The 24,227-nt window shown below is 39.3% G+C and overlaps 1 protein-coding gene across 1 annotated transcript in view; it reads left to right on the top strand.

The window, feature by feature from the left end:
* The window catches only part of GRM8 (glutamate metabotropic receptor 8), a 346,630-nt gene that overhangs the window by 44,114 nt on the left and 278,289 nt on the right, over positions 1-24,227 (top strand). Inside the window, exon 2 of the mRNA XM_086473515.1 lies at positions 18,411-18,627. Within this exon, the coding sequence (XP_086329641.1) occupies positions 18,411-18,627 (217 nt within the window). The remainder of the gene's footprint in view (positions 1-18,410; positions 18,628-24,227) is intronic.

Raw genomic sequence — 24,227 nt, 5'->3', positions numbered from 1 at the left:
GGGACTTGAGCCTTATATTTTCTGAGTAATCAATTTAGGGAATGAAAGATATATGCATTAGTTTTGTTTTATAACCTCAAGAATATGGTATAGAGAGGCTGATATTCACATCAGATGAGAGCCTGATTGTTAATCATCTTTCTGGAAGTTTCTTCTGTTGAGCTGAGATTTCCTAAGTCTATGGTGAAATGATAACATGGAGAAAACCCAGTAATTTCCATGCAGAAAGGCTTCTTGGTAGCGCCTTCTGCATTGTGTGACATGTACCATCCAAACTGTGAAACAGAGGTCTGAAGAGGATTTTTCTGTTTGCTGCTTTGCTTTTAGGAAAAGTTGAGAAAATACTACTAATAATATCAGTAGTTTGTGGTTTGAAGTGAGCAGTCCTGGTGTGGGAGGGGGAAAATTAAAATCACCATGTGGAAAAAGCGATGGTATAATGTGGCTGGCCTAGGTCCTGTGCAAAGATTTAAATAGTTTCCTGTCTAGTCAGCTACCAGTACTTGCTGAGCTCTTTTGTGCCCCTATAACTTTATAGGCCTTAAAGCGATGGTACTACCTGTGCACTTATTGTCTTGTTCTCACTGACATATCCCTCACTAGAAGGAAAGTAAATGAAGTGTCCCAGAAATGCTGGCTTCTTTCTTTTGATGCAGTCGCAAGATGCTGCATGTGTTCTGGCACAGCGTAGTGTGGTGCTGTGGTTCACTTTCCCTGTGTGCAGGCCCTGGCTGTGGTCCCACAGGACTGAATGGAGGGGCAGCAGCACTAGAACCCCCCTGAGTTTCAGAAGCTTAGAGGGGGGTTTCATTCTCAGTTACTAAGAAAAATGCAAAACCTTTACCTCTCTTATAGTCGGGTGGTGAGTCATTCTGCTGCCACCCACCGTGGCACTACAGCTGTGCTCTGCCTGCTGCGAGGCTGTGCTGGGGTGAGGAACTGTGCTCAGTTCTCACCTATGGTTCACCATGTGTTGCCTAGCGAGGCAAAGCACCCAATGTGAGGGCCTGGGTTTCTACAGCCAACTGCCTGTCTGAAAATCAGATTTTGCTCCTCAGTCAGCTGCAGGACAGAGCAGGCTCTGGAGACTCCAGCCCTGAGGCTTGTGTCCACCAGGCTGTGCAAAGGCTGAGCTGGCCTCTGAAGGTGCCCTTCACTTTGACACCCTAGGTGGTAGAGGGAATCTGGGGCCATTGGCCACCAGCAAAAGCACTAACTGTAGCTCTGTTTTTATTCTTACGTATCCTGTACAAAACTCTCTTCTGTACATGGTGAAATGTATTTGAAACCATTCACTCTTTTTGTTGGAATCTGACTGTTGTGACATCTGTGTATATAAAGCCAAAATTTTTCTTTCTCGAGTAAAATACCATTAATTGCTGGCTTAGCTAAATTGAGTGGAAAGGATATGTATTATAAAGTGTGCAGGGAGAAATGCTCAGAAATAATAGATAACACTGATGTACAAACGTATAGAATATAACTTAATTCAATTGTATGGGGAGTTCTGTCAGGCAGAAATTTCTCTTATCCTAATACGGAATGAAATTGGAATTCTTTAGAAATCTGACATGGAAGATTTGCAGATTAGTTTGGAAACTGCATAATTCAACTGGACATCTTAATTGTTTCCATAAATCTAAAGAGTTGTATTTGAACTACATAGCCTAGATAAAATAAGTAAGACCTCACACAACCCTCTTATATGCCTAAAGTGGCACTCAGACACTGAAGTCTGTGATCTGTAGAGATGTTCTTGGATTTGTGAAGCTTCTGGTGTCTAATTTGAGCCAGTAAAGTTCTCTGAGCACTTACAGTTCTGTGACTGCCCCACAAGGGCTGTTGCCTTGGCCGTTAGCTTATTGCCTACAAGTTTAGCAAATAATATTTTATTCAGTGTCAAAGGTACCTCAAGCAGTGAAGACCAGATCCTGGGACCTGCCTCAGCTCAGATATATTGCAGAGCTGTGTAATATGTCTGCTGCACTTGTTTGTTCTCCAGCTTTATGCAACTCATCTGTGCAGGGTCCTGCTGCCGTGGGAGGGTGAGAGGGTTCTCCCCATCTCAGTCTGGCCAGTGTCTTACTGCTAGAGCAATCCCTTGGGAAATCTGGTTCAGGCTGTATGCATGCTGAAGGTGACCTAAGAGCCATGTTTCATGCTTTGGCTTTTGCTACAACCCTTTCTGTATTGGTTTCTAACCGAGAGAAAAGGGACTTGAGGGAGGTAGTCAGCCCTGCACAAAAGAAGGGCTCTCAGCTAAGAGTGAAGATGCAAGTGTATAAACATGGGCTCTGTGGCAACTAGATCTTCTTTAAAAAATAAATAAATGTCCAGATTTGTTTTTAGAAGAAAAGTGTGAACCAGTCTTACGTGTGGAACATGACTTTGGGTTATTAACTGCAGTCTTAGTTCCACCTACACTAAAGAAATGTGATCTTGGACACATCTCTTGCTTGGTATTTCCTACTGGCTATCTCAGGAAGTATCATGTAAATCCCATTTCAAGGTGCTTAACTTCACCATATGTTACACAGGCAGCCTACATGCCAGACGGAGCCCGCAAATTCTGTTCCAATAAATCTCAGTGCTTTGGTGCCTTTATGATTAAAAAGTAAGATCTACAAACTGTGAAAGAGAAAACAGACTAAAGACATTAAAACAAAATGCTTCACAGTTGTGTAGGCTGTTGTGTGTTGGTTTTGGTTTTTTTTTGGTTTTGGGTTTTTTTTTGGAAGACATGTAGATGACATTGATATTCCATGGAAAAATATGTTGATATCTTTCAGCTGGCAATTTTAAACCAACTCTTCCAGTGCCTATAACTGGATAGGTGACACTGATATGCAGAAATGTATTTGTGAAACAATTTCAATAAGCAGATACAAATGGAATTGTATCAGGCTCAGCACAGACTGGCATTCCCACACCACTTGTCATCAGGTGCATGTACTCAGGCTTTTGATGTCTCCAGTGTTCATTCAATGCACTTGACACTTTTAAATCTAGTTTAGTGTAATTTTCTTTTTGATGGGGTCTTTTAACATATGCAGCAACAGACTGAGGGAGGACAATTTCAAAATAGAAGATGTTCACTCATCAAAAGCTGTTGTATTCAGAAGTGCTACAGTGGTTCTCTAGTTCCTAATACAAATCATTTGTGCACAGTATAGAAAAGGACATTTCCAAAGACTACTGATCAGTGCACCAATGTACTGCATACAGGAGCTGCAGACTGAAACACTGTCTGGTAAACACGGGGTTCTCTTAAAAAGATCCATATTAAAGCTGGGTTCATAAAAAGAGGTGTTTTGCATCCATCAAAGGAAAAATCTTCAGCAGTTGAAGTGTATAAAAGTTCTCAATATTTGGCCAGCATAAGAAAATTAATTTCTTGTTCTACCCAGATAAAGACACTGATTCGGTGACATATGTCATAAGCTGATATGAGCATTTTCACCGCCTTTAGGTGAAAGCAAAGGTTTGTATGGAGCCCTGGGGCGAAGGTTTCCTTGGCTGCCTGCTGAAGGACCACATGTGCCCAGATGTTCAAGAAGGCCAACAGCATCCTGGCTTGTATCAGAAATAGCGTGGCCAGCAGGAGTAGGGAAGTGATTGTCCCCCTGTACCTGGCACTGATGAGGCTGCACCTTGAACACTGTGTTCAGTTTTGGGCCCCTCACTACAAGAAAGACACTGAGGTGTTGGAGTGTGTCCAGAGAAGGGCAACAAAGCTGGTGAAGGGTCTAGAGCACAAATCTTATGAGGAGCAGCTGAGGGAACTGGGATTGTTTAGCCTGGAGAAAAGAAGGCTGAGGGGAGATCTTATTGCTTGCTACAGCTACCTGAAAGGAGCTGTAGAGAGGTGGGTGTTGGTGTCTTCTCCCAAGTAACAAGTGATGAGACAAGAGGAAATGGCCTCAAGTTGCAGCAGGGGAGGTTTAGATGGGATATTAGGAAAAATTTCTTCACTGAAGGGGTTGTCAAACATTGGAACAGGCTGCCCAGGGAAGTGGGGGAGTCACCATCCTTGGAGGTATTTAAAAGACACATAGATGTGGTGTTTAGTAACATGGTTTTAGTGGTGGACTTGGCAGTGCTAGGTTACCAGTTGGACTTGATGATCTTAAAGGTCTTTTCCAACCTAAATAATTCTATGAAAGTTGTCAGCAAGCTCTGCTTCTGACTATTGACATCTTGTCAGAAATATGGAGTGTTACTAGGATTGCTGAAATGGGGGAAAAAAATGAGTGGTGGAGCTTTTTAAGCTTACTAAAAGCTCCTCAGACCCTCTTCTTTCAGCGCCCTGCCAAGCTGCTGAAGTAGGGTGTTCATGGTGGGGCCAGACTTACAGGATCAAGCTAACTTTGGAAGACTTTTAAGAACCTTCAAAAGGGCTTATGTATCATCTGTATTTGGACTTAGAGATATTGGAGAGTCACAGCTAGGGAGGCAATCTGCATCGTGCTAGCCAGGAAGGCTAAGACTAGCACTCAAACAAGGCTGTATGGTGGTGATAACAGTAAACTGATTTGTACTTAAATTCCAATGAATAAAAATAAGGAAAAGGAGAATTTGCAGAAATGATGTGAAATGCTCATCCAATATAGACTGTTTTCCTACATCAAATACCGCTTTTGCAACACTTTGTGGATGCGTTCCCAATGCAGTCAGAAAGCAAAAATACCTATTATGGGGAAGGAAGCCTTACTCAGTAGACAAGAGTGAGGAGTGACCCTGTCCAGCCTTATTTCACAGACGAGGAGTTCCCCTTTGCCCTTTCTGCTGGGCAAAGTGGAAACACTGAGTATTGCTGAACTGTAGGTTACTGAAGGGGAGAAGCAGAGCTGGAACTGAGAATCCTAAATCAGCTCTTTAGAAACTAATCATTGTCTACTCTTCCTTCTCACTTCAGTCAAGTTGTGGTTGAGAAGGGAAGAGGGAGTCAGAAGAGGCAGGGAAACCAGCTGTGAAGGAAAAAGGATATCTGGGAAGAAGGAGGTGTTCACATAGAGGAAAGAGAGAGAACATTGAGAAGACAGGAAGAGGGAACTATAAGTTGTAGAAAAGTCTGAAGAAAGAAAGTAAGTATGAGTTATAGGAAGAAAGGGGAATAATTTCAGGGAAAAGTACCCGTATATAGGTAATGGAACAGTTGAATAAGAAATAGCATTAAACTATTTTTAGAAAGCTTTCCTCAATATTCTAATTCTCTCCTTTAAATGGAGAAGCTAAGAATACACTGCTGTAAAGGTAGGAAACCTCTGCAAGATCTCTCTGTTTCTTCAGGTGAACTTATTCCCTTCAAGATGTGTTTTTCTTAAAGCTTATAATATTTTTTTAAATTTGAGTCAGTAATGATATCAGCATAGAAACAAAATTTGGGTAGCCTCCCCATTGGGGAAGTATAAACCACTAACCACTCTGTCAGAAAGGAAAGAAAAAGAGCCCGAGACATGGCATGTGTGTGTGCATATATGTACATATTTTATACATACGTACACAAACATTTTTTAATTCCTGACTTTCAGGGAAATCTTATTCCTTTTTGGAAACTTTACTCATGGCTGCTGGCAGGGTCAAAAAAAGTGATGGATGAGTTCAGATTTGAGGGTATCTCTGATATGCCTGGTTGTGGGCACAAAATCCTTGTGTTGTGGTCTGTTTGTGTCTGTTGAGTAGTTTGTAATAATGTAGCTGTCATACCCGAATCACAAAGTCTATGAAATACAGGTATTTGCGAAAGCTGATTGTTTTGCTTTTGGTTTGGTACCATGTATTATTACGAGTATTTTATGGAGTCTATTTAAAGTGCTATTTTCTTCCCCTTAAGCTCTAGTTTTCAATGTTCTTTGGTCTTACTATCCAGTTAGAAAGACTCTGAGCACTGTTTGTGCTGTTCTGACTGTTTGACTGTGGACCAATCTCCAAAGCACCATGTACTTCATTAAGACCCCAAAGACTGTCTGCAAAATGCCTCGGTGGAAATGGCAGGTACCAGGTTGTTGTATGTGCTTGGACATGCAGGTTTCAATATAGTTTTTTGGTGGAGGGAGGGGAGAAGGTGCACATGTGTACTTCGTGCAATGTACTTTTGAGCCCATATTACAAGGCTTCTTTTTTTCTGTACTGAGATTGTGCTAATTATTCTTGTGAAAAATTTCCAAACGGTGAATAATTCACTTCCATCCACTTTTTTTATCTTGCAAGGCTGGGATTTTCAAAAGGGCCAAGTAAGATTAGCCCATTGGCAGCCAGGTTGTACTTCTAAGAATTCCAGACTCTGACACTGTCAAACATAAAGGAACAAAGCACTGATTATTGCTTTTATTTGAAATAACTTTGATCACATAATTCATTTATGTAATCAGTATTATTGTTTTGTTCTCAGTGTAAAATTGTTTAACTGTCAAGTCTGACTGTTTTAAGAAACAAAGAATAATCAGCTGAACACACACAAAAAGGATACCTTTCATTTTTCTTCTTCCAAGTCTGTCATATGTGGGTTTAAAATGATGCTTTACGATCCCATATGAACTGTCTATGCTGCAGAAGGAATCCCTAGCTATGGTGAATCATAGGGATTCCCTTAATGCACTCTGATATGAGGTATCCAAGTGATTAGTGTGGGGCAGGCAGATTACAGGAAAGCTAGGCTTTCTGGGGTGATAGCCAAAGTGTAGGCAGCATCCCCTAGAACACGTGAAGCACCCACTAAAGCACTGGCCATATGTGTCTGGCCAGCTGAGCCCTGTTTAGATATCTTCACATTGTCCACAATTGCTGTGAACAATATGAAATTTGCTTTTCCTCCTCATAATATTTTTCAGTTACTTGTATTTCATGATGTTAAGTTGGCAGCATGGGTAGCAAAAGGTTAATACTACTGCTCAGGCAGTGCTGTAAGCTGAGGTGGCCTTGCAGCATTAAAAAATGAATGCAAAGATCAGAATTGTCCATTAAACAGAATCACCCATCTTGCATCCTGCTGAGAACACCCTCTTCTTCCATAGTGGTGGTCTCTGTAACCAGAAAAATTCCTGTGAAGAACTGTGTGTCCCCACAGGTGAGTGTCTGAAGTTGCCTGCTGTGCTCTCTATGGTACTAATTAGTAAATGAATATAAAGGAAACATGATTTGGACTAAGGAATACTTTATGAGCTACTAGGTAAGTTTATTACTGCTGAATAATAATAGAAAGTTAGCCTTGTTAGTTCAGACCAAAAGTAATACACATCTTTGTATATATTTCTCAAACTCCTCAGAAGAGATTACAGTTCCAGACACTGACATGACAAGCTTTAACGAGGAAAGTAGGGCTAAAAAAGCTTTGAAATATCAGAGTTCACAGTGTGCTCAGCAGAGATTGCCACAAGTCTAACGTATTGATACACATAATTAAGTGTGAGTTTCCCCAACAAGCAGAAAAGGAATTTTAATGGTTTAAGAAGTCCCTAAAGCTGTCTGACCATCCTTGGCTTCCTGTTTGATCTGATGATTGGAGAACATAAGAAACTCTGAAGGAAGAGCTAACAGCCGTTCCCAAGCTCAAGGTTGTCTACCCCCCTCCTGCTTTGTGATTTGATCTCAGTATGAATATTACTCATTTGATCTGCTGCTGCTTGATTTTATCATTCAGTGCCTGGACCTCAGCTGGGTTTAAAATATTTAGAAGGAGGCTGCCTACATACGGTGGATAATTTAATGTGCAACTGCCTAACATAGTTGGTTTTCAGAGAGGCAAACTCCAGGATTTAAAATGATGTGAAAATACCAGAATAGAGCTCCCTTACTGAGAAAACGCTATTGTTAAACATTTATCAATAGACTGTCTTGCATAGAACATTGATGACAGTTCAAGCTGTCCTTAGATGGATTCTTATCCTCCTGGAGTTACACAGCAATGCACAGTGTGACAAGATGTGCTTCAGCTGTAAAAATGTTCGTAATGCATAAATATCCTTTTAATGTTTTTGCCCTAAAGTGCATCACACAGCATAGAGACCCATACTTTCCAGAGTGGTGAATTTGTTTTGTAGATGCTCTATTGATCATGGGATTTGAGATCGTGATATCACGTTATTTTTTTTTTTTTTTTAATTCTATAGTATCCCTTTTGTGTAATTAAAGGTAATGACTTCTAATGAGTCCCTGACCTACTTCAACCCACTGGAAGGGAACTACTTCTCAAATTTGAACACTTTATATTATACACATTCCTCCTCTGTTGCATCCTGTTCTACCAGGGCAGCACAGTGGGTCACAAACCGAAATACATTTGCTGCAGCATGTCTGTTTAGACTTTATGAAAGATATTTTCTGGCTCTTGGGGATAGAATGCAATGCAATGGAGCTTTAGCATTTTTTCAGCCCATAATCTGACACTATACAATTATGTGTATTAACTATAAAAAATACTTTCTCTATGGTAATTCAGTTTATTCAGAATACCATAGTTGCTAGTCCTTTTGACTGCCAAAGATAAACTCAGAAATAGGTGTGATAGATAATTACCGTGTTTGTAGTTGAGGGAAAAAAAGAGAAAAATCAGTAATGAAAGAGGATTTGCGTGTTTGATTTATCCTCATATTTCCACTGGTCTAGTAATTGCATCTGCCTCTGTAGTTTTTTACATACCAGACCAACCTATGATGGTTGCAGAAATAATTTTGTTGGCAACAAACCATGCTGCATTGATTCTTAGCTATGTCCTTTTCTCATGAAAAGATCAGTGCAGCTCATTGAAGATATATTCTGCTCAGGAATATGTCTTCAGAAGGTAACTGATGGCAACAGAAGTAAAAGTAAAGCCAGTGAATGACTAATAGGAAGTGAAAAGAAAGAGTAAAATAATTTACCCATCCCAGCTCAGAAACATTTAGGTGTGATGGATCACTTCTGTCCCTGTGTTTGGGGGAAAAAATACCAATAGCTGTGCTGCATTTTATCACAAAGACCATATCTTTGCACAAAACCCGTACAAACACATAGGGAACTTGCAAAAGATTTGAAATGACCTTATCATTAGCTTCTCATCATTAAGTGTATGAATTGCAAGCACCCTTGACAGGAACTGCTATGATATTTACTGCAAAGAGAACGACTTGGTGTGTTGGGTTTGTGTCTGGCTGGGTTTTGGTAGCAGGGCATGGGGCTACAGTGATGGCTCCTATAAGAGGCTTCTAGAAGCTTACCTGGCTCAAATTTGGACCCACCTCTGGCCAAGGCCAGGCCAGTCAGTGCCTCTGCGAATAACCCCATTTAAGAGCAGAAAAATCTGTTGGGCATGTTCTTTGTCAGTTGTTTGTGAGTCTTTCTTTGGAGCGGAGGAGAGGAGGGGGGTGTGAGAGAAACAGCCATGCCAACACTCAGGTCAGTGAAGAAGGAGAGGGGGAGGTGTGCCACAGCAGAGATTACCCTCCAGCCCATGGTGAGATGGTGGGCTGACCCACTGCAGCCCATGGAGGTTAATGGCGGAGCAGCTGCCTGCCTGCAGCCCGTGGAGGACCCCATGCTGGAGCAGGTGACTGTGCGTGAAGATGCCATGACTCCAAGAAAGCAAGTGCTGGAGCAGTCTGTTGCTGGGACGATGGCAGCCTGTGGGAGGGATCCATGCTGGAGGAGGGGAGAATTACAAGGAGTCCTGTCCCTGAGGAGGAAGGAGCAGCAGAGACAATTTGTGATGAACTGATAACAAACCCCATTCCCTGCTCCACTGTGCCACTGGTGGGGGAGAGATAGAGAAACTGGGAGCAAAGCTGAGCCTGGGAAGAAGGTGGGGTGGAGGGAAGGTGGTTTTTAAGGCCTGATTGTCTTTCTCATTATCCTTGGGGGTGGTGGTGTTTAAATTAAATTGATGTTTTCCCCAAGTCGAGTCTGTCTTTTGCCCATGACCATAACTGGTGAGTGAGCCCTCCCTGTCCTTTGTCTTGACCCTGGAGCCTTTTGGTTATATTTTGTCCTCCCCATCCCACTGAGGAGGGGATATAAGTGAGTGAGTGGCTGCGTGGTGCTTTGCTGCTTGCTGGGTGGGCTCAAACCACAACACTTGAAATACTTCAAATGGATTTTTAAAAAATTTCTCCCTTCTGAGTGAAATCAGCTAATGGCAGCTTTCAGATTATACATTTGTTCTTTCCCTTTCCAAAGGTTTTAAATTCTACTACGGTTTTTTAACTAAATGCATTTTAAATTGTATTCATTCAAGTGAAAAGCATGGCTGTTTTTTGTTGCTTTTTCTCTAGCTGATATGAACATATATTTTTGGGGTATGTGTGGAAATCTGTGGTAATTCCTGAACAAGAAGCATTGCTCAACACACGATAAATACGGTGGTTGATTTCCTTAACATACAGAGAGAGCAGTAAGTGTATACATCTAAATAAATATGGTTTAGAATATAAATATAGGTGAATACATGTACACATCTGCTGGGGAAAATATATGGCCAAAAATCGCTCCTCCTCGTGGTAGAATCCATAGATAGGGGCTGAATCAGAAAACTTCATATGCTGAAACTCTTCCACAACATCAGGTCTAGCAGGGATGGTCTGTAGCTGGTGGAGTTGGCAAGGTGTCACCCTGCTCAGCTGCTCTGAGCTTTGAATGGGGCATCTTGCATCTCCAAAGGTTTACTGAGTCTTAATGTGTTGTATATTTCCAGGGTGATTTAATGTTGGCTTATTCTGAAAATGAATGAAATGGGGTCCCTGCTGATGACATGGGTGATCTATTCAGTTTTTGTCATAGATGGAAAGATGAAGACATCACAGAAGGAATTTGATCATTAGCTGTGCACAGATGTCTTAATAGTCATGTGTAGCCAAATTGAGTGGGATTGTGAGATTCAGCAGAAGACGTGTAGGTGTTTAAAGTGTGGTTCTACGTAGTCTGGGTATAACAGTTGGCTTAATCTTCTGGGCTCCCTTTATAGTAAGTGGAGAGAAATGGACATTTTCAGGGCGCTTTTAGTCTCCTCCTACATTTAGTAACAAAAAAGAAGATTTTTAATCTTTTTTGCTATAGTATAAGCCTTATCAAACTCTTTTGAATCTTGAATGTCTACCCTGAATGACTTTAGCATTACTGTATTGCAGGCTGACACGTTTTTCAGAAGTGAAAGCAGGCTAAGATGGTGCTCTGGCTGATGGCAATTTACAAACGTAACTAATAGCTAAAATATAGTGACCTCAGCTCCCTTCCAGTAACTGTTCAATGTCTAGGCCCTAAGGATTCATTTAACTTCTGTGAGTTTTTTGTACTTACAAAGAACTCTTTCTTACTGTACAGATTAGGGAATAAAAATCTTGAAAAGACAGGGCCATTAATGATTAAAGATAGACATTTAAAATTAAAAAAAAATCAGCAAGTTGAAAACATGTTTCCAGAGTCAAATTTTATTTCAGGCACTTTTACTCCTTTTCAGACTTTATTAGTTGGAGGTAAAATTCCAGTTGATATTGAGCAATCATTAACCTAAAGTTTATTGACTTCAATTTGTTAGCTACAATTATTACTATTTTTAATGTGCTATTGCTAATACTCCTCAAAAGAAATGACTGCTCAGCGATGAGAGAATGGAAGAGGGAAATAAAATGCTAGTTGATATGTTAAAGTTAGCGGTAGGACTGAGTGGGTAGTGAAACTGAAGATGTGAGTGATTTAAGCCCATTACGCTGGGTGACTGTACAGCAGTTACTGCTGTAACTCATAATCAGTAATGTTCAAAATTACTGGTGATTCTTTCTTGAGTCTTTTTTCTTATGAGCTTAGCACATTTCACTGTCTACTACTCTGCTCCCATATCATGCTTTCAGCTGAAAGGCTGTATAAAGGAAGACGACATTTGAAATAGCCAGCTGATACTTTACATTGACAAATGTAGCATGCAAATGGATTTGAAGGCTCAATAAAAAAGGTTCCCATGAACTTCTGTCCAAAACTTGGACAGCATGTCATTGAAGAGAAGGCATACTACGAGCTGCCTGCTGTGGTGAAGATGCTTTACTGGAAGGACAAACCTAGGTCAGGTAGTTTCCTCTACCATCCACAGTACAACAACTTTTTTTTTTTCCATTTGGATCCCAGCACTGGACCCATCAAACAGATCTAGGATAGGGCTTCCCTATGAATAGTCCTGGACTCAGGAGTGGTAGGTGGCTTTTATTTTCAGTGTATGAGGGACTGAAAGTGGTTTACCATTTGGCTGAAATAAATGAAGTTATATTAGCTGCCTTTGGCACTTCTGAAGTTGTCCACACATTCTCCATCAGGGAGGAGAAGTCTGTTCTGTAGTAATGCTTGGTGGATATCTCATACAGATGTTGTTCCCCCTTTGTAGTGCTGCCACAGTCACGCTTTGTGGATAGTTAGTTCTGAAAGTAACTGCTTCATCCTGTCTAATCCTCTGGGAAGAGGAGATCTTTAGAGAGATTTAAAATCAGCTAAGAGATGTATACAAAAAGATCCAGGAAAAACAGAGACTATTCTTGACTTCTGATTTTGGCTTGAATGTTTCTTGAGGGATTAGCCACTTCATTTAGTAAAGAGCAATTTTATTTTTTTTTTTCCAAATTGTTTTATTTTTTTAAGCATGCAGAATCATTTTCTGATGCCAGTGACTGGATAACAGAATGAGATGATGCCACTACTGACTTACATTAAAGGACTGAGGGATTGCTGGTAGTTTCAGCAATAGTTCAGTATGCACCAGGATTAAGACCAATATGTAACTAAAACTGGATATTGTGTCTAAGAACCACACTATAAATGTTTGTTTTTAAACATTTAATAGATAGTTCAAGCTTAGAAAAATAATTAAAATAAGGCTTCTATGAATTCCTCTGTATAATAATTTCAAAGAGTTCAAGTCTGCCACCCACTAGAAGTCAAGAGTTTATCAGCAGATTGTGGGTTAATGGGAGGCAGTGGCCATAGAGTAGGAAAGAATAGAAAGAAACGTATCAATGAACATTCAAACATGAATGGTTTTAGACATTGTCAGTGAATGTGACAGCTGTTGTGTGACAACCAATTCAAGTGTGGTTATATAATCCACTGTTTTTTTCCTTTTTTTTCCCCCAAAGAAAGGAAATACGCTATTAACAATGCTATATAGCACTTAAATACAATGTAAATGTTACACTTATTGTATTTAATTTTGAAAATTTAAATTGAGAAATTTAGAATGAGAAATATAAAATGCTTTTACAGGTCTCTTTCAAAATGCAAATTTATGTCTCAAGGGGCCAGTGGAACTTAATGTATAAATACAGTCTGTATTTAGGGAGTTTTAAAAACACATATTACTGAATTGATAGAGCGTAACAGTTCCCTTGCTTAGGCAGCATTATGCTCTATCTTGTAAAATGTACTTGGGGACATGTAAAATGGTTTATTAAACCTACAGTCCAGAACTAGAGTTGTTACATTTTAATGTATATATTTTTCATTCATGGATTATTGAACCACTAAACCTTAACAATTTGTCCTCATGCCAAACAATTTCTTTGAGTCTTGTTCCAAGTCTTTTCAGTAACTGTGTAACTGCTGGAACACACCCCAAATTCTCAAATTTTAAAGCTGTTTTTCAGTGCTATACTGGACACTGATGGTCGCCAACACAAGTGAGCTAATTGGTGATGTCAAGATTGGAGGCCGCCTGTGCTGCAGTGATCACACACTGGTGGAGTTTGCAGTCCTGAGGGATAGGGGTCAGGCAAAGAGTAAAGTCAGGACCCTGAATTTTTGGAAAACAAAATTCCAGCTCTTCAAGGAGTTAGTCAATAGGACCCTACGGGAAACTGCCCTCAGGGATAAGGGAGCGGAACAGAGCTGACAGATCTTTAAGGACACTTTCTGTAGAGCATAAGAGCTCTCAATTCCCACGAGTAAGAAATCAGGAAAGAAAGGCAAGAGACCTACATGGCTGAGTCAAGACCTGCTGGTCAAACTAAAGGGCAAGAAAGGATACCTGTCCTGGGAAGAGTATAGGGAAATTTCCTGCTTGAGTAGGGATGGGGTCAGGAAGGCCCCAAATAGATGCTGACCTTGGCAAGGGATGCAAAGAATAATAAAAAGGGCTTCCACAGGTATGTCAACCAGAAAAGGAAGTTTAAAGAAAGTATATTCCCTGATAAGCAAGACTAGTGAGATGATAACAATGGACGAGGGGAAGACTGAGGTACTCAGCAACTTTATTGACTCAGTCTTTACTGGCAACCTCTCTTCCCACACCTCCTTAGTGGATGGGTCACAAGACAGGGACTGGGTGAACAAAGTCCCTCCCACTGTAAGAGAAGATCAGGTTTGTGACAATCTGAGGAATCTGAACATACATGGGACCTGACGAGATACATCCCAGAGTCCTGAGGGAATTGTCTGATGTAGTTGCCAAGCCACTCTCCATGATATATGAGAAGTCATAGTAGTCAGGTGAAGTCTCTGGTGACTGGAAAAGGAAACATTGCACCCATTTTTAAAAAGGGTAGAAAGGAGGCCCCTGGGAACAACTGGCCTGTCAGCCTCACCTCTGTGCCTGGGAAGATCATGGAACAGACCCTCCTAGAAGCTATGCTAAGGCACATGGAGGACAGGGAGGTGGTTCGGGACAACCAAGGGCAAATCCTGCCTCACCAGCCTAGTGGCGTTCTATGATAGAGTGACTACAGCAATGGACAAGGGAAGAGCTACAGATATTGTCTATCTGGACTTCTGTAAGGCCTTTCACATGGTCCCCCACGCTATCCTTCTCTCTAAATTGGAAAGATATGGATTTGATGGGTGGACTATTCTGTGGGTGAGGAATTGGTTGGACGGTCACATCCAGAGGATAGTGGTCAATGGCTCAATGTCCAAATGGAGACTGGTGAAAAGTGGCATCCCTCAGGGGTCCTTCTGGGGCTGGTGCTGTTTAATGTCTTTATCAATGGCATAGACAGTGGGATTAAGTGCACCCTCAGCAATTTTGCAGATGACATCAGGCTGAGTGGTGCAGTTAACACACCTGAGGGACAGGATGCCATTCAGAGGGACCTGGACAAGCTCAAGAAGTGAGCCCATGTGAACCTCCTGAGGTTCAACAAGGCCAAGTGCAAGGTCCTGCACCTGGTTCAGGGCAATCCCCAGTATCAGTGCAGGCTGGGGGATGAAGCCCTGCTGAGAAGGACTTGGGGGTACTGGTGGCTGAAAAGCTAGACATGAGCCAGCAATGTGCGCTCGCAGCCCAGAAGGCCAACTGCATCCTGGGCTGCATCAAAAGAAGCATGGCCAGCAGGTCAAGGGAGGTCATTTGTCCCCTCTGCTCTGGTGAGACCCCACCTGCCGTACAGTGTTCAGCTCTGGAGTCCTCAACGCAAGAAAGACAAGGACCTGTTGAAGTGAGTGCAAAGGAGGGCCAAAAAAATGATCAGAGGACTGGAACACCTCTCCTATGAGGACAGGCTGATAGAGTTGGGATTGTTGAGCCTGTAGAAGAGAAGGCTTCAGGGAGACCTTGTCATGGTTTTTAAGTACTTAAAGGAGGTCTATAAGCAAAGAAATCTTTTAGCAGGGCAAGGAGTAATGGTTTTAAACTGAAGGAGGGCAAATTTAGATTAGATATAAGAAAGAAATTTTTTACAATAATGTTGGTGAAATAGTGGAACAGGATGCCCAGAGAGGTGGTAGGAGCCCCATCCCTGGAAACATTCAAGGTCAGGTTGTGTGGGGCTCTGAGCAACCTGATCTACTTGAAGATGTTTCTGCTCACTGCAGGGTTGTTGGACTAGATGACCTTTAAAGGTCTCTTCCAACCCAAACTAATCTATGATTTTATTCTATGATTCAGTCCCCCTGTATACAAATATACGTTGAAAAGCAGGCAAGGAAAGAAGTTTCTGTTCGCTTTCATGTAAAATGCTTTCACAGAAAGAAATCCATGAGGTATTTCTGGGAGGAAGATGTGCAGATTTGGGGGAGAAAATTCTTGAACATAAAGTGTTGGCTATAACCGCGAGGGATGTATACAAAAAGAAATAAGGAAAATAACTACATATTCCATTGCATGAACTGTTTTTCTAAAAATTAGGGATGGCTTGCTATTTTGAGAGTGTCTTTTCCCCAACTTTTACATGGCATATTCTTCTTTTATGCTAGTGAAAAGTTGGCAGAAGTTATATAACAGTGGTGATTTAAGCCTACTAGGTGTGCCCAATATTTTCAGGGTATTTGGTTTGGACTGTGTTTACTTTCCATTTTCTTCCACTGTTACTAGCTGAACTACAAAGATCTGAAAAGTAGCATCTCTTCTCTGCATTTTCCAAGGCCCCAAATAAGTGATATTCATAGTACATAAAATATCTCTGCTGATCTGAAACATCTCATTGCCGTGTTGAACCAACAACTCTCCTACAAACGTATATGTAGGATTTGTTATTCATCTCATGCCTAAAGAGAAATGGGAACTGAGAAAATTAATGGATATAACTCTGCGGTCTGGGCTTCAAGATTTTCAATGACAAATTATCCGTCTAAAAGATCTCTTACTGGTGTTGATTTCATGAACATTATTGATGAAATAACTTTCAGCAAAGCAACAATGCCATGATATTTGTGAAATGGCACACTGAGAAGCAAAATGAGTGAAATCACAGAGGTTGGCTTTATTTTTTTCCATCTGGAAAGGGATGACTGGTTTATAGAGTCATAGGGCAAATTTAGAAAGGGAGTGATATGTGCTCTAAATGCCTATAATTCTGTTATTACAGGCCAAAATCTCTTGTCTGTAAAGAGATAAAAATGTTTCAAATGTTTTCTGAAAGAAAGGGAATTTATACAACTCAAGTTTTACAAGGACAATTTATCCTTTGTTTTTACTTTGTGGATCTTTGCTGAGTTAGGAATACTGATTTCCTGAGATATAATGTTTATCTTATTTTTTCTGTGATCCTCACTATTCTTTTTTTGCTGTTCTCTCTGGCTGTTATTATTACAGCCTATCAGATTATTTATTCTGAGGTGTTTCCATGAGTAGAAAATTTTTAAAGAAGAATATAGCCAAGATACATAAGAATTTTTTTTGCTTGCTTCTGACTGAGAAATGATTTTGCCATTGCTTAGGCTATAAACTCTTTTTTCAGGCTGTAAGAGTCTGTGCTGTCTTTTCAGGTACGGTTAATGACCAGAATTTTTTAATCCCTTATGTTTGCCTTAAATCCCTTTCTTAGTTTGTGCTGATGTAGAAGCACTGTACAGGACCTAAGGTGTGCACTGAAACCACCTACTATAGAACCTAATATGACAGTGAGCATCTACCAGAGCACCTGTTATCTGGGACTGTTAAATTCAGCTCTCAACAGGATCGATTTAGGAATTTTGTTCAGATTGCTTTCGTGAAGACTATTTTATGTTTTTCAGGATGTGAATTAAGCACCTATTATTAATAGAGATTACAAATGCAGTATCTGGAGTATCTTTCACTTTAAGCTAATGACTATTTCATCAGTCTTACCATTTTAAATGAGAAAAGCATTCCCCTTTTAAGTTAGCATAAATGTTAATTAAGTTTTCTTGCACCAAAATACTGTTCAGAATAATTGAATATTGCTTACAGACAGTTTCTTCTGAATGTTGCCAAACAATTTATTTAAGATAAGAGTTAATAGAAAATCACTATAGATTTTTTCTTTCCTATGAAAATAGTAATTTTTTTCAAAAATGTATTTCAGTCATTTAGTGACTTTTTTGTTTGTTTCTATAATGAATACTGAGGTAGTTTCTACAAAGATTGCCATCCTTGTAACATTTCTCTGTCTCCATATGTATACTGTATACACATAAATTTTTTTAGGCGTTTTTTAATCAGATAGCTTGTGGTATTACCTACATAATCTTAATTTTCTTAAATCATGCAGAATACTATATTAAAACTGGAAAATGAAAAATATGTGACAAAGCAAGCTTGAGAAATAGAAATAAGATGAGAAAGCACACACGCATGTCCATAAATAAACAAAAGAATGAGATGGAAATTATCTTCATTTTACTCATCAAATTTAAGAGTAGTATTTTCAAAAATCACAGGCATCAAAACTGACCTTTTCATCCTCTGTAGTAACAGAAAGAATTCCTCCTTTTTTTTTTCTTCACCTGTTCCTATCAGAGACATGATCAAAAAAGTTGTTACATGTCAAGAATCATGACATCTGGAGAAAAGCAGAACGCATGATTTCTTGCTAAGAGTGTTATACAATAAGACTTGACTGACATTTTACAAATTCTGAGATGCTTTCTGATTAGTTCATTTAATTAAAACAAGATATTTAGTTCTGCGCAATGCCTGTGCACAATCCATTTTAAGCCTTTCCAACGTACAAGTGTATAGCGTAAAACGGTATTAGATTGGCTTGAATGACTTGTCATTCTATTTGCAGATACCTCAAATCAGCTATGCATCCACAGCTCCAGAACTGAGCGATAACACCAGGTATGACTTCTTCTCTCGAGTCGTCCCACCAGACTCCTACCAAGCACAGGCCATGGTTGACATTGTGACGGCCCTTGGGTGGAACTATGTCTCGACGCTGGCTTCTGAAGGCAACTATGGAGAGAGTGGTGTGGAGGCGTTCACCCAGATCTCCAGAGAAATTGGTGAGTGTGTGTTTATTAGGTTTTGTATTTACAGCTGCCGGGTTACAGATCATTCCTGAGCTCTGCCTAGGTCTATGCAGTGTGATCAGAACACCTGCATGTGTGTTACCTGGACTCAAGTGGAGGGGTTTATGGATGATCTTGCTGCTTGCATGTCAGCCAAGGTGACGGTTCTGGCAGTAATTTAAGGAGGGCTCCTGAGAGAGGCAAAAAAATATGTGTCTCTTGCCACTTTTGGAACAGGGGAGCTCCTCGATGGCATTAGGGGCAAAAAGCGACCACCATCTGAATTACAGTCCTATTTGAGGAGATGCAATTGATTTAGCTTAGGAAAATGACAATCCAACAAGATCTCATTTTCTGTGCTCCAGCACTGATAAATCTAGGGGGTTTAATTTTGATGAATTTGAAAAACAACAAAAAAACCCCTGTGAAGTACAAAGACATACCCTGGTTGTTTTTTCTTCAGGATGAAATGTGCTATATAAATACAGGAATTATTATGAGAAGTATTTTTAATTCCCTTTGATTTTTTTTTTTTTTTCACACTACCATAGTTATTTCTGGCCTGTAAAAATGGCTATTTCTCAGGAACAGTAAGTTTTGGACACCAAGAAATGAGATGATGAATAGCAGGTGGTTTGAAAAGGGCGGAATTGGTCTTTCAATAAGTACAGTGTTAAATGAAACAAATAGTATCCTTTCAATAAAAATAAAAAAAATTACTTGCTTGGAAAGCTTAGATTAATCTACTGGATTTGACTTTCAGGGCATGTACATATGAACTCTGGTTCTTTCAAGTCAGCTTTGGTGAGAAAACACAATAATATCTTCCATTTTCAATAACTGCATGTAAATATAGAGACCATCGCAATCATATAGGAATGTGCATGTGTGTTTCAGGTACTTATGCTTGAACCATAAAGGTTGCCGATTACTCACAACAATTTGGCAGTAAGATAAAAAAAGCAGCAATTCATGCCATCGTGGAACTGGTGTATTTAATATGCTTGATTGGTTAACTAATAAATATTCTGTTTCTAGCTTCTAATCAATGCTGTCAGATCCAGATATCTTCATGGGAGAGCTAAGGCTGACTACAAAACAATGGTTTGATCTGCAGTTAGCAAAGGCATGGATAATTCTTCCATATCGAAAAGAGATAGTTTATCTATTGTGTCAAATACAGCAGCGAATAGATTGGCTGCCCCAGGCAGTCACTGGGTAGTTCATTGGCTGAAAATCATTTTCTCTTGAAACCATCTGCAGCTGAACTAGTTCTGCTGAGTCCTGAAATAGACAAAAATGTGCTCAGGACTTTTTTTACCATTTCCCATTTCCAGCGACATGAATTCTTCAGATGTTGCAATAATGATAACAGTGATTTCATGGTAATCACAATGACATGAGTTTGTGTAGCTGGATATTGATCAGTCCTAGAATAAAAGAAGACCATTGTTGTTTGTTAAATAGTTATTATTAATAGGATTAATTAGATAAATATTAATCCAAAGCAGTTAAAATCATAAATGGGTTCATGATTACAAGATTACATGAATCGCAAGATCTGTCTAATACCAAGAATCATAAAAAATAATGTTTGTTTGTTGTTTGTTTTTTTTTCTTTATGAATTTTGTTCTCTACTAGAGCACTTGATTTTGACAACCTCTGTGCTTATGGCAACTTACCGGCTATTGTGGGTACCAGGGACTCAAATGGTTCTGAAGAAGTAAAGCAGAGGAGAGGCAGGAAATTATAAACCGGACAAATAATTTTTAATTCCTAAAAAAATATTGAAATAAATAGTATGTAACCATGGAGACATGATCAATAGCCAGTGCAAATTGTCAAGAACAAATAGTATCAAAGCCATCTAATAATTTTATTTGACAGGATAACAGATTTATAGCTGGAGAAGAAGCTCTTGATGTCATATTTCTTGCAACTAGTAGTGTTATCTCAACTGCCAAATACAGTATTCTCCTGACCAAACTTGGGAGTTGTGATTTAGGTGAAAATATCATAGGCTTGATGCAGACCTGCTTAGAGAACTTTGTTCAGAGAGTAGTTAGCAATGGTTTCTATTTAAAAGGAAGAATGTGTTGTGTGGTACTTGGCAGGGGTTTGTGCTGGATCAGGCATTGGCCAATATTTTCATGTTTAGCCCAGATGGACTTCTAATGAAGGATCTGCCTGTAGAATCTGGAGATGACTTCAAGCTGGGAAGCACTAGGAGTGTATTGGAAGAGATTCTTAGAGCTGAAAATTGAAGACACATTCTGAAAAAACAGTATGCAATTTAAGAGACAAATGCAAGGCATTGTGCTCCAGCAAGAAGGATCTGTACAGTTAGGAATACAGAACGACTGGTCAGAAATACTATCTCAAAAAAATTATCTGAGCTTGATAGTAAATTATAACCTGCCTGTATTCCTTGTATTTTACTGGAACACACAGATAGGCATCCCATCTGTAAAACAATTTGAGTAAACCTCCAATTTACCTGGCAGCTGTGAAACCTCATTTTGACTCAGTACAGGTTCTGACCCTCACTTCACAAAAGGTGAGAGACTCAGCAAGCAAGAACAAAGACAATCCCAAATCTTGAAAACGTGATCTGTGAGGAGCCACTGAGCAAGGTGGTGAGTTAGCCTGAAGAAGAGTTGACTAAAAAGAGAAGGTGATGGAAAATAGTCTTTTTCAAATAGACAAAATGCTTTTACAGAAAGGTAGAGGACCACTTGTTCATCCAAATACAGTGTATGTGAACAGAAGTAATGGAATTAATCTCTAGCATGATTCTGTTTAGATTTGGAGAAAGTCCCTTTTAATGGTTAAAACATTAAAGCATTAGACCAGCTTGCTTGGGGACATTTTGGAGCCTTTACTGCTGAGGATCTGGGAGAACCCATTAGATGAACACCTGCCCAGGGATTATCTAAGCGTACTTAGTTCTTCCTTGGGGCTGGTAGGTGGATTGGATGATTTCTTAATGTCCCTTCGAGCCTGATTCTATTATCTGCTGTCCTCAGACTTTTCACCTGAACCATAGGGCTGGAAATGCTTTTAAAATGGAAAGTTTGAACAGCATCTTATTATGAGGTCTGAGACTATAGTCTAGGGAGGTTCATAAAAAATCATCACACAGTATAAGACTGCAAACAAAACGGCGAAACTTACCAGCTCTATGTTAATAAACTGTGTGTTAAAAGAATCTAATCAGGACATTGCTCCCCTTGTGCTGCTGGCATACAAATGCACAGGACAGCTCAACTCCTTTCCAAGAACTTTACGTGCTGTTTAAGATTAGTGACCAACAACTGGAAGCAAAATGAATGTGAAGATAAGCATAATGGAAAATAATAAATTTGAGGAAAGGATGTGAAAGAAATGGACATATTAATTTCTGAAAATGAATTGGTGCATGAGAGGACATGGAAGATAGCAGTTTTGAAAGTATAAATAGGGAAGCTTGGATTTTTGGGTTTTTTGGTTTTTAGCTGTTTTTTGAAGTTTTCTTCAGTCAGTTAAGAAAAGGCTAGGGTTTTAAATATTTTAAAAATAGATATTTATTTAATGTACTTATAATTTCACGTATTTATTTGTTGTGAGTTGACTCCTTGCCTCTAATGTCCTGTTTGATTGGCCCTCTGTTCAACTTCTATTTCTGGATCAGTAACAGAAGCAGAAAGGAAGGAACAGGCTCCCAAATGAAATGTGGAATACTGAAAAGGTCAAAGTGGTACCACCCTGACATGTCACAGAATATATTACATATCAAAATCTGCTCTCATTTTAATGACAAAGATCCTGTCTGGGACAAAGCATAGCTGGAAATTAAATATTTTACATGACAATGATTGTAAGGAGAATAGGGAATGGTCCTTATTCCAATGCATTCTTCCATGCATTATTGTTTGAAGACAATGACTAAATTTATAAAATTTTCTATTCCCATTACAAAGTTAATCAATGATATCATTATAATCCTTTTGGCATCATGATCAAATCATTTTGGTACGTTGACCAAAGAGATGATTTCACACAAAATTATAATGCTTAAGAGTTTAAGCATTAAACTGAGAGAAACTTGACTCACTGAGAGAAACTAAAAAGGGGAAAAGAAGGAAGCACATTTTACCAAGTCCTCATTAAACGGTCATGCTGAATATTGCTCTTCTATTTACTTTGCTGTTAATGATGTTTGACAAAATAAATGTTGGAAAGTCTCTAATCTGACTTTCTTTTAATGGTTCATTCCCCCTGCTATTAGATTCCAAATGAATTTACCATCAGAGAGAAAATCATGGGATCCTTTTCATTTTTTTATGGACTATAAAGGCATTTGTTTCAGAAAAACCTTTTTGGGGTCAGAACACTTGCACAGTTAGTGCAATGTTTGTACTGGAAAATGTAAAAAATCCATGAATAGTATATGAAATGCTATGTGACAGATTTTATCCCCACTAGTGGTCAATGAAAAATTGACAGAAGTGCTGATAGGTACTGGCAGTGAAATGCTTATGAAACTATCAGAAGAGGAGGTAAAAATGATAAAGGCAGGGAACTGTAGCTGATCATTAAGAACAGGTGAGGAACTTCAGCATTGCTTGCCTCTTTTTGCTCCTAAGTCAATTTTACGCATCTTGCCAGAGGTGTAAAAACGACAGCAAAGAAGACTTAGGACCAGATCTTTGACAGCCAAAGAAGAGAATGGTGTACTCAGTATCAGTGTGTACCCTTGAATGCTTGTTTTAGGAACAGGGTTTTGTAGTTTTACCTACTCCCTTTATCCTGGTGTATTGCAGTTAATAGCATTTTTCTGAGAAGGGACCACAGTTACTTTATGATCCTTCATAATATTTTATGATTACAGTCACATTGAAAACTATGTACCTAATTATAATGAATACGTATAACGAATGAATGCTACAGTAGCTTGATTTAAATGGTTTCAGACTTCAACATAGCTGGCTATATTTTGATTACATAGAGAATGGTCTGTGACGTTCCTTTGACATAGTACTTAGGTCATCTTTGTCTCTTGTCAGGTTTTTTGTATGTCTACAGTTGTGCATTTTATTTCTGTTTCTTTCCAAATTATTTGATTACTTCTTCTCTTTAATATCTTTTGGCCTTCTAAAGCTTTCAATAGATAAAGTGAAAGTTTAGTGGGAAGTGGGGAGGGAGGATTGAGCAGGAAAATAAAACTTAAGGGTGTGTAATCTTTCCTCTCCACTTCGGTTATTCATTGATAATTTAGAAATAAATAAGACGGATTGCTGTTAAGATTAATTCACATTTCCTGCAGTAATCTTTGTATACCTTTGATATAAAGCTGAAGCTTTTTGTATCTCATTAAGTAAGCTGGTGAATAGACTTTCTTTTTGCCCCCCCATGTTATTTAATAGAAGATTAAAAAATCTTGCAACATGAAGACTGAAGAAATACAATACATGAAACATAACCTTTCCCTCAGAGATATTTCTGCTTTAAAGACTGCTTTCAAGCTTAACAAATTAATTTTCACAACTAATAATATTCTAACATACCCTCACAAAGGGGAAACAGTTTAATTCAATTTTAAGTTTTACTTTTA

The sequence above is a fragment of the Leptosomus discolor genome, chromosome 1 (assembly GCF_034619465.1).
Source record: "Leptosomus discolor isolate bLepDis1 chromosome 1, bLepDis1.hap2, whole genome shotgun sequence".
NCBI classification, from domain to species: domain Eukaryota; kingdom Metazoa; phylum Chordata; class Aves; order Leptosomiformes; family Leptosomidae; genus Leptosomus; species Leptosomus discolor.
Note: the sequence above shows the minus strand (reverse complement) of the source record. Positions and strands in the feature narration are given on the sequence as shown.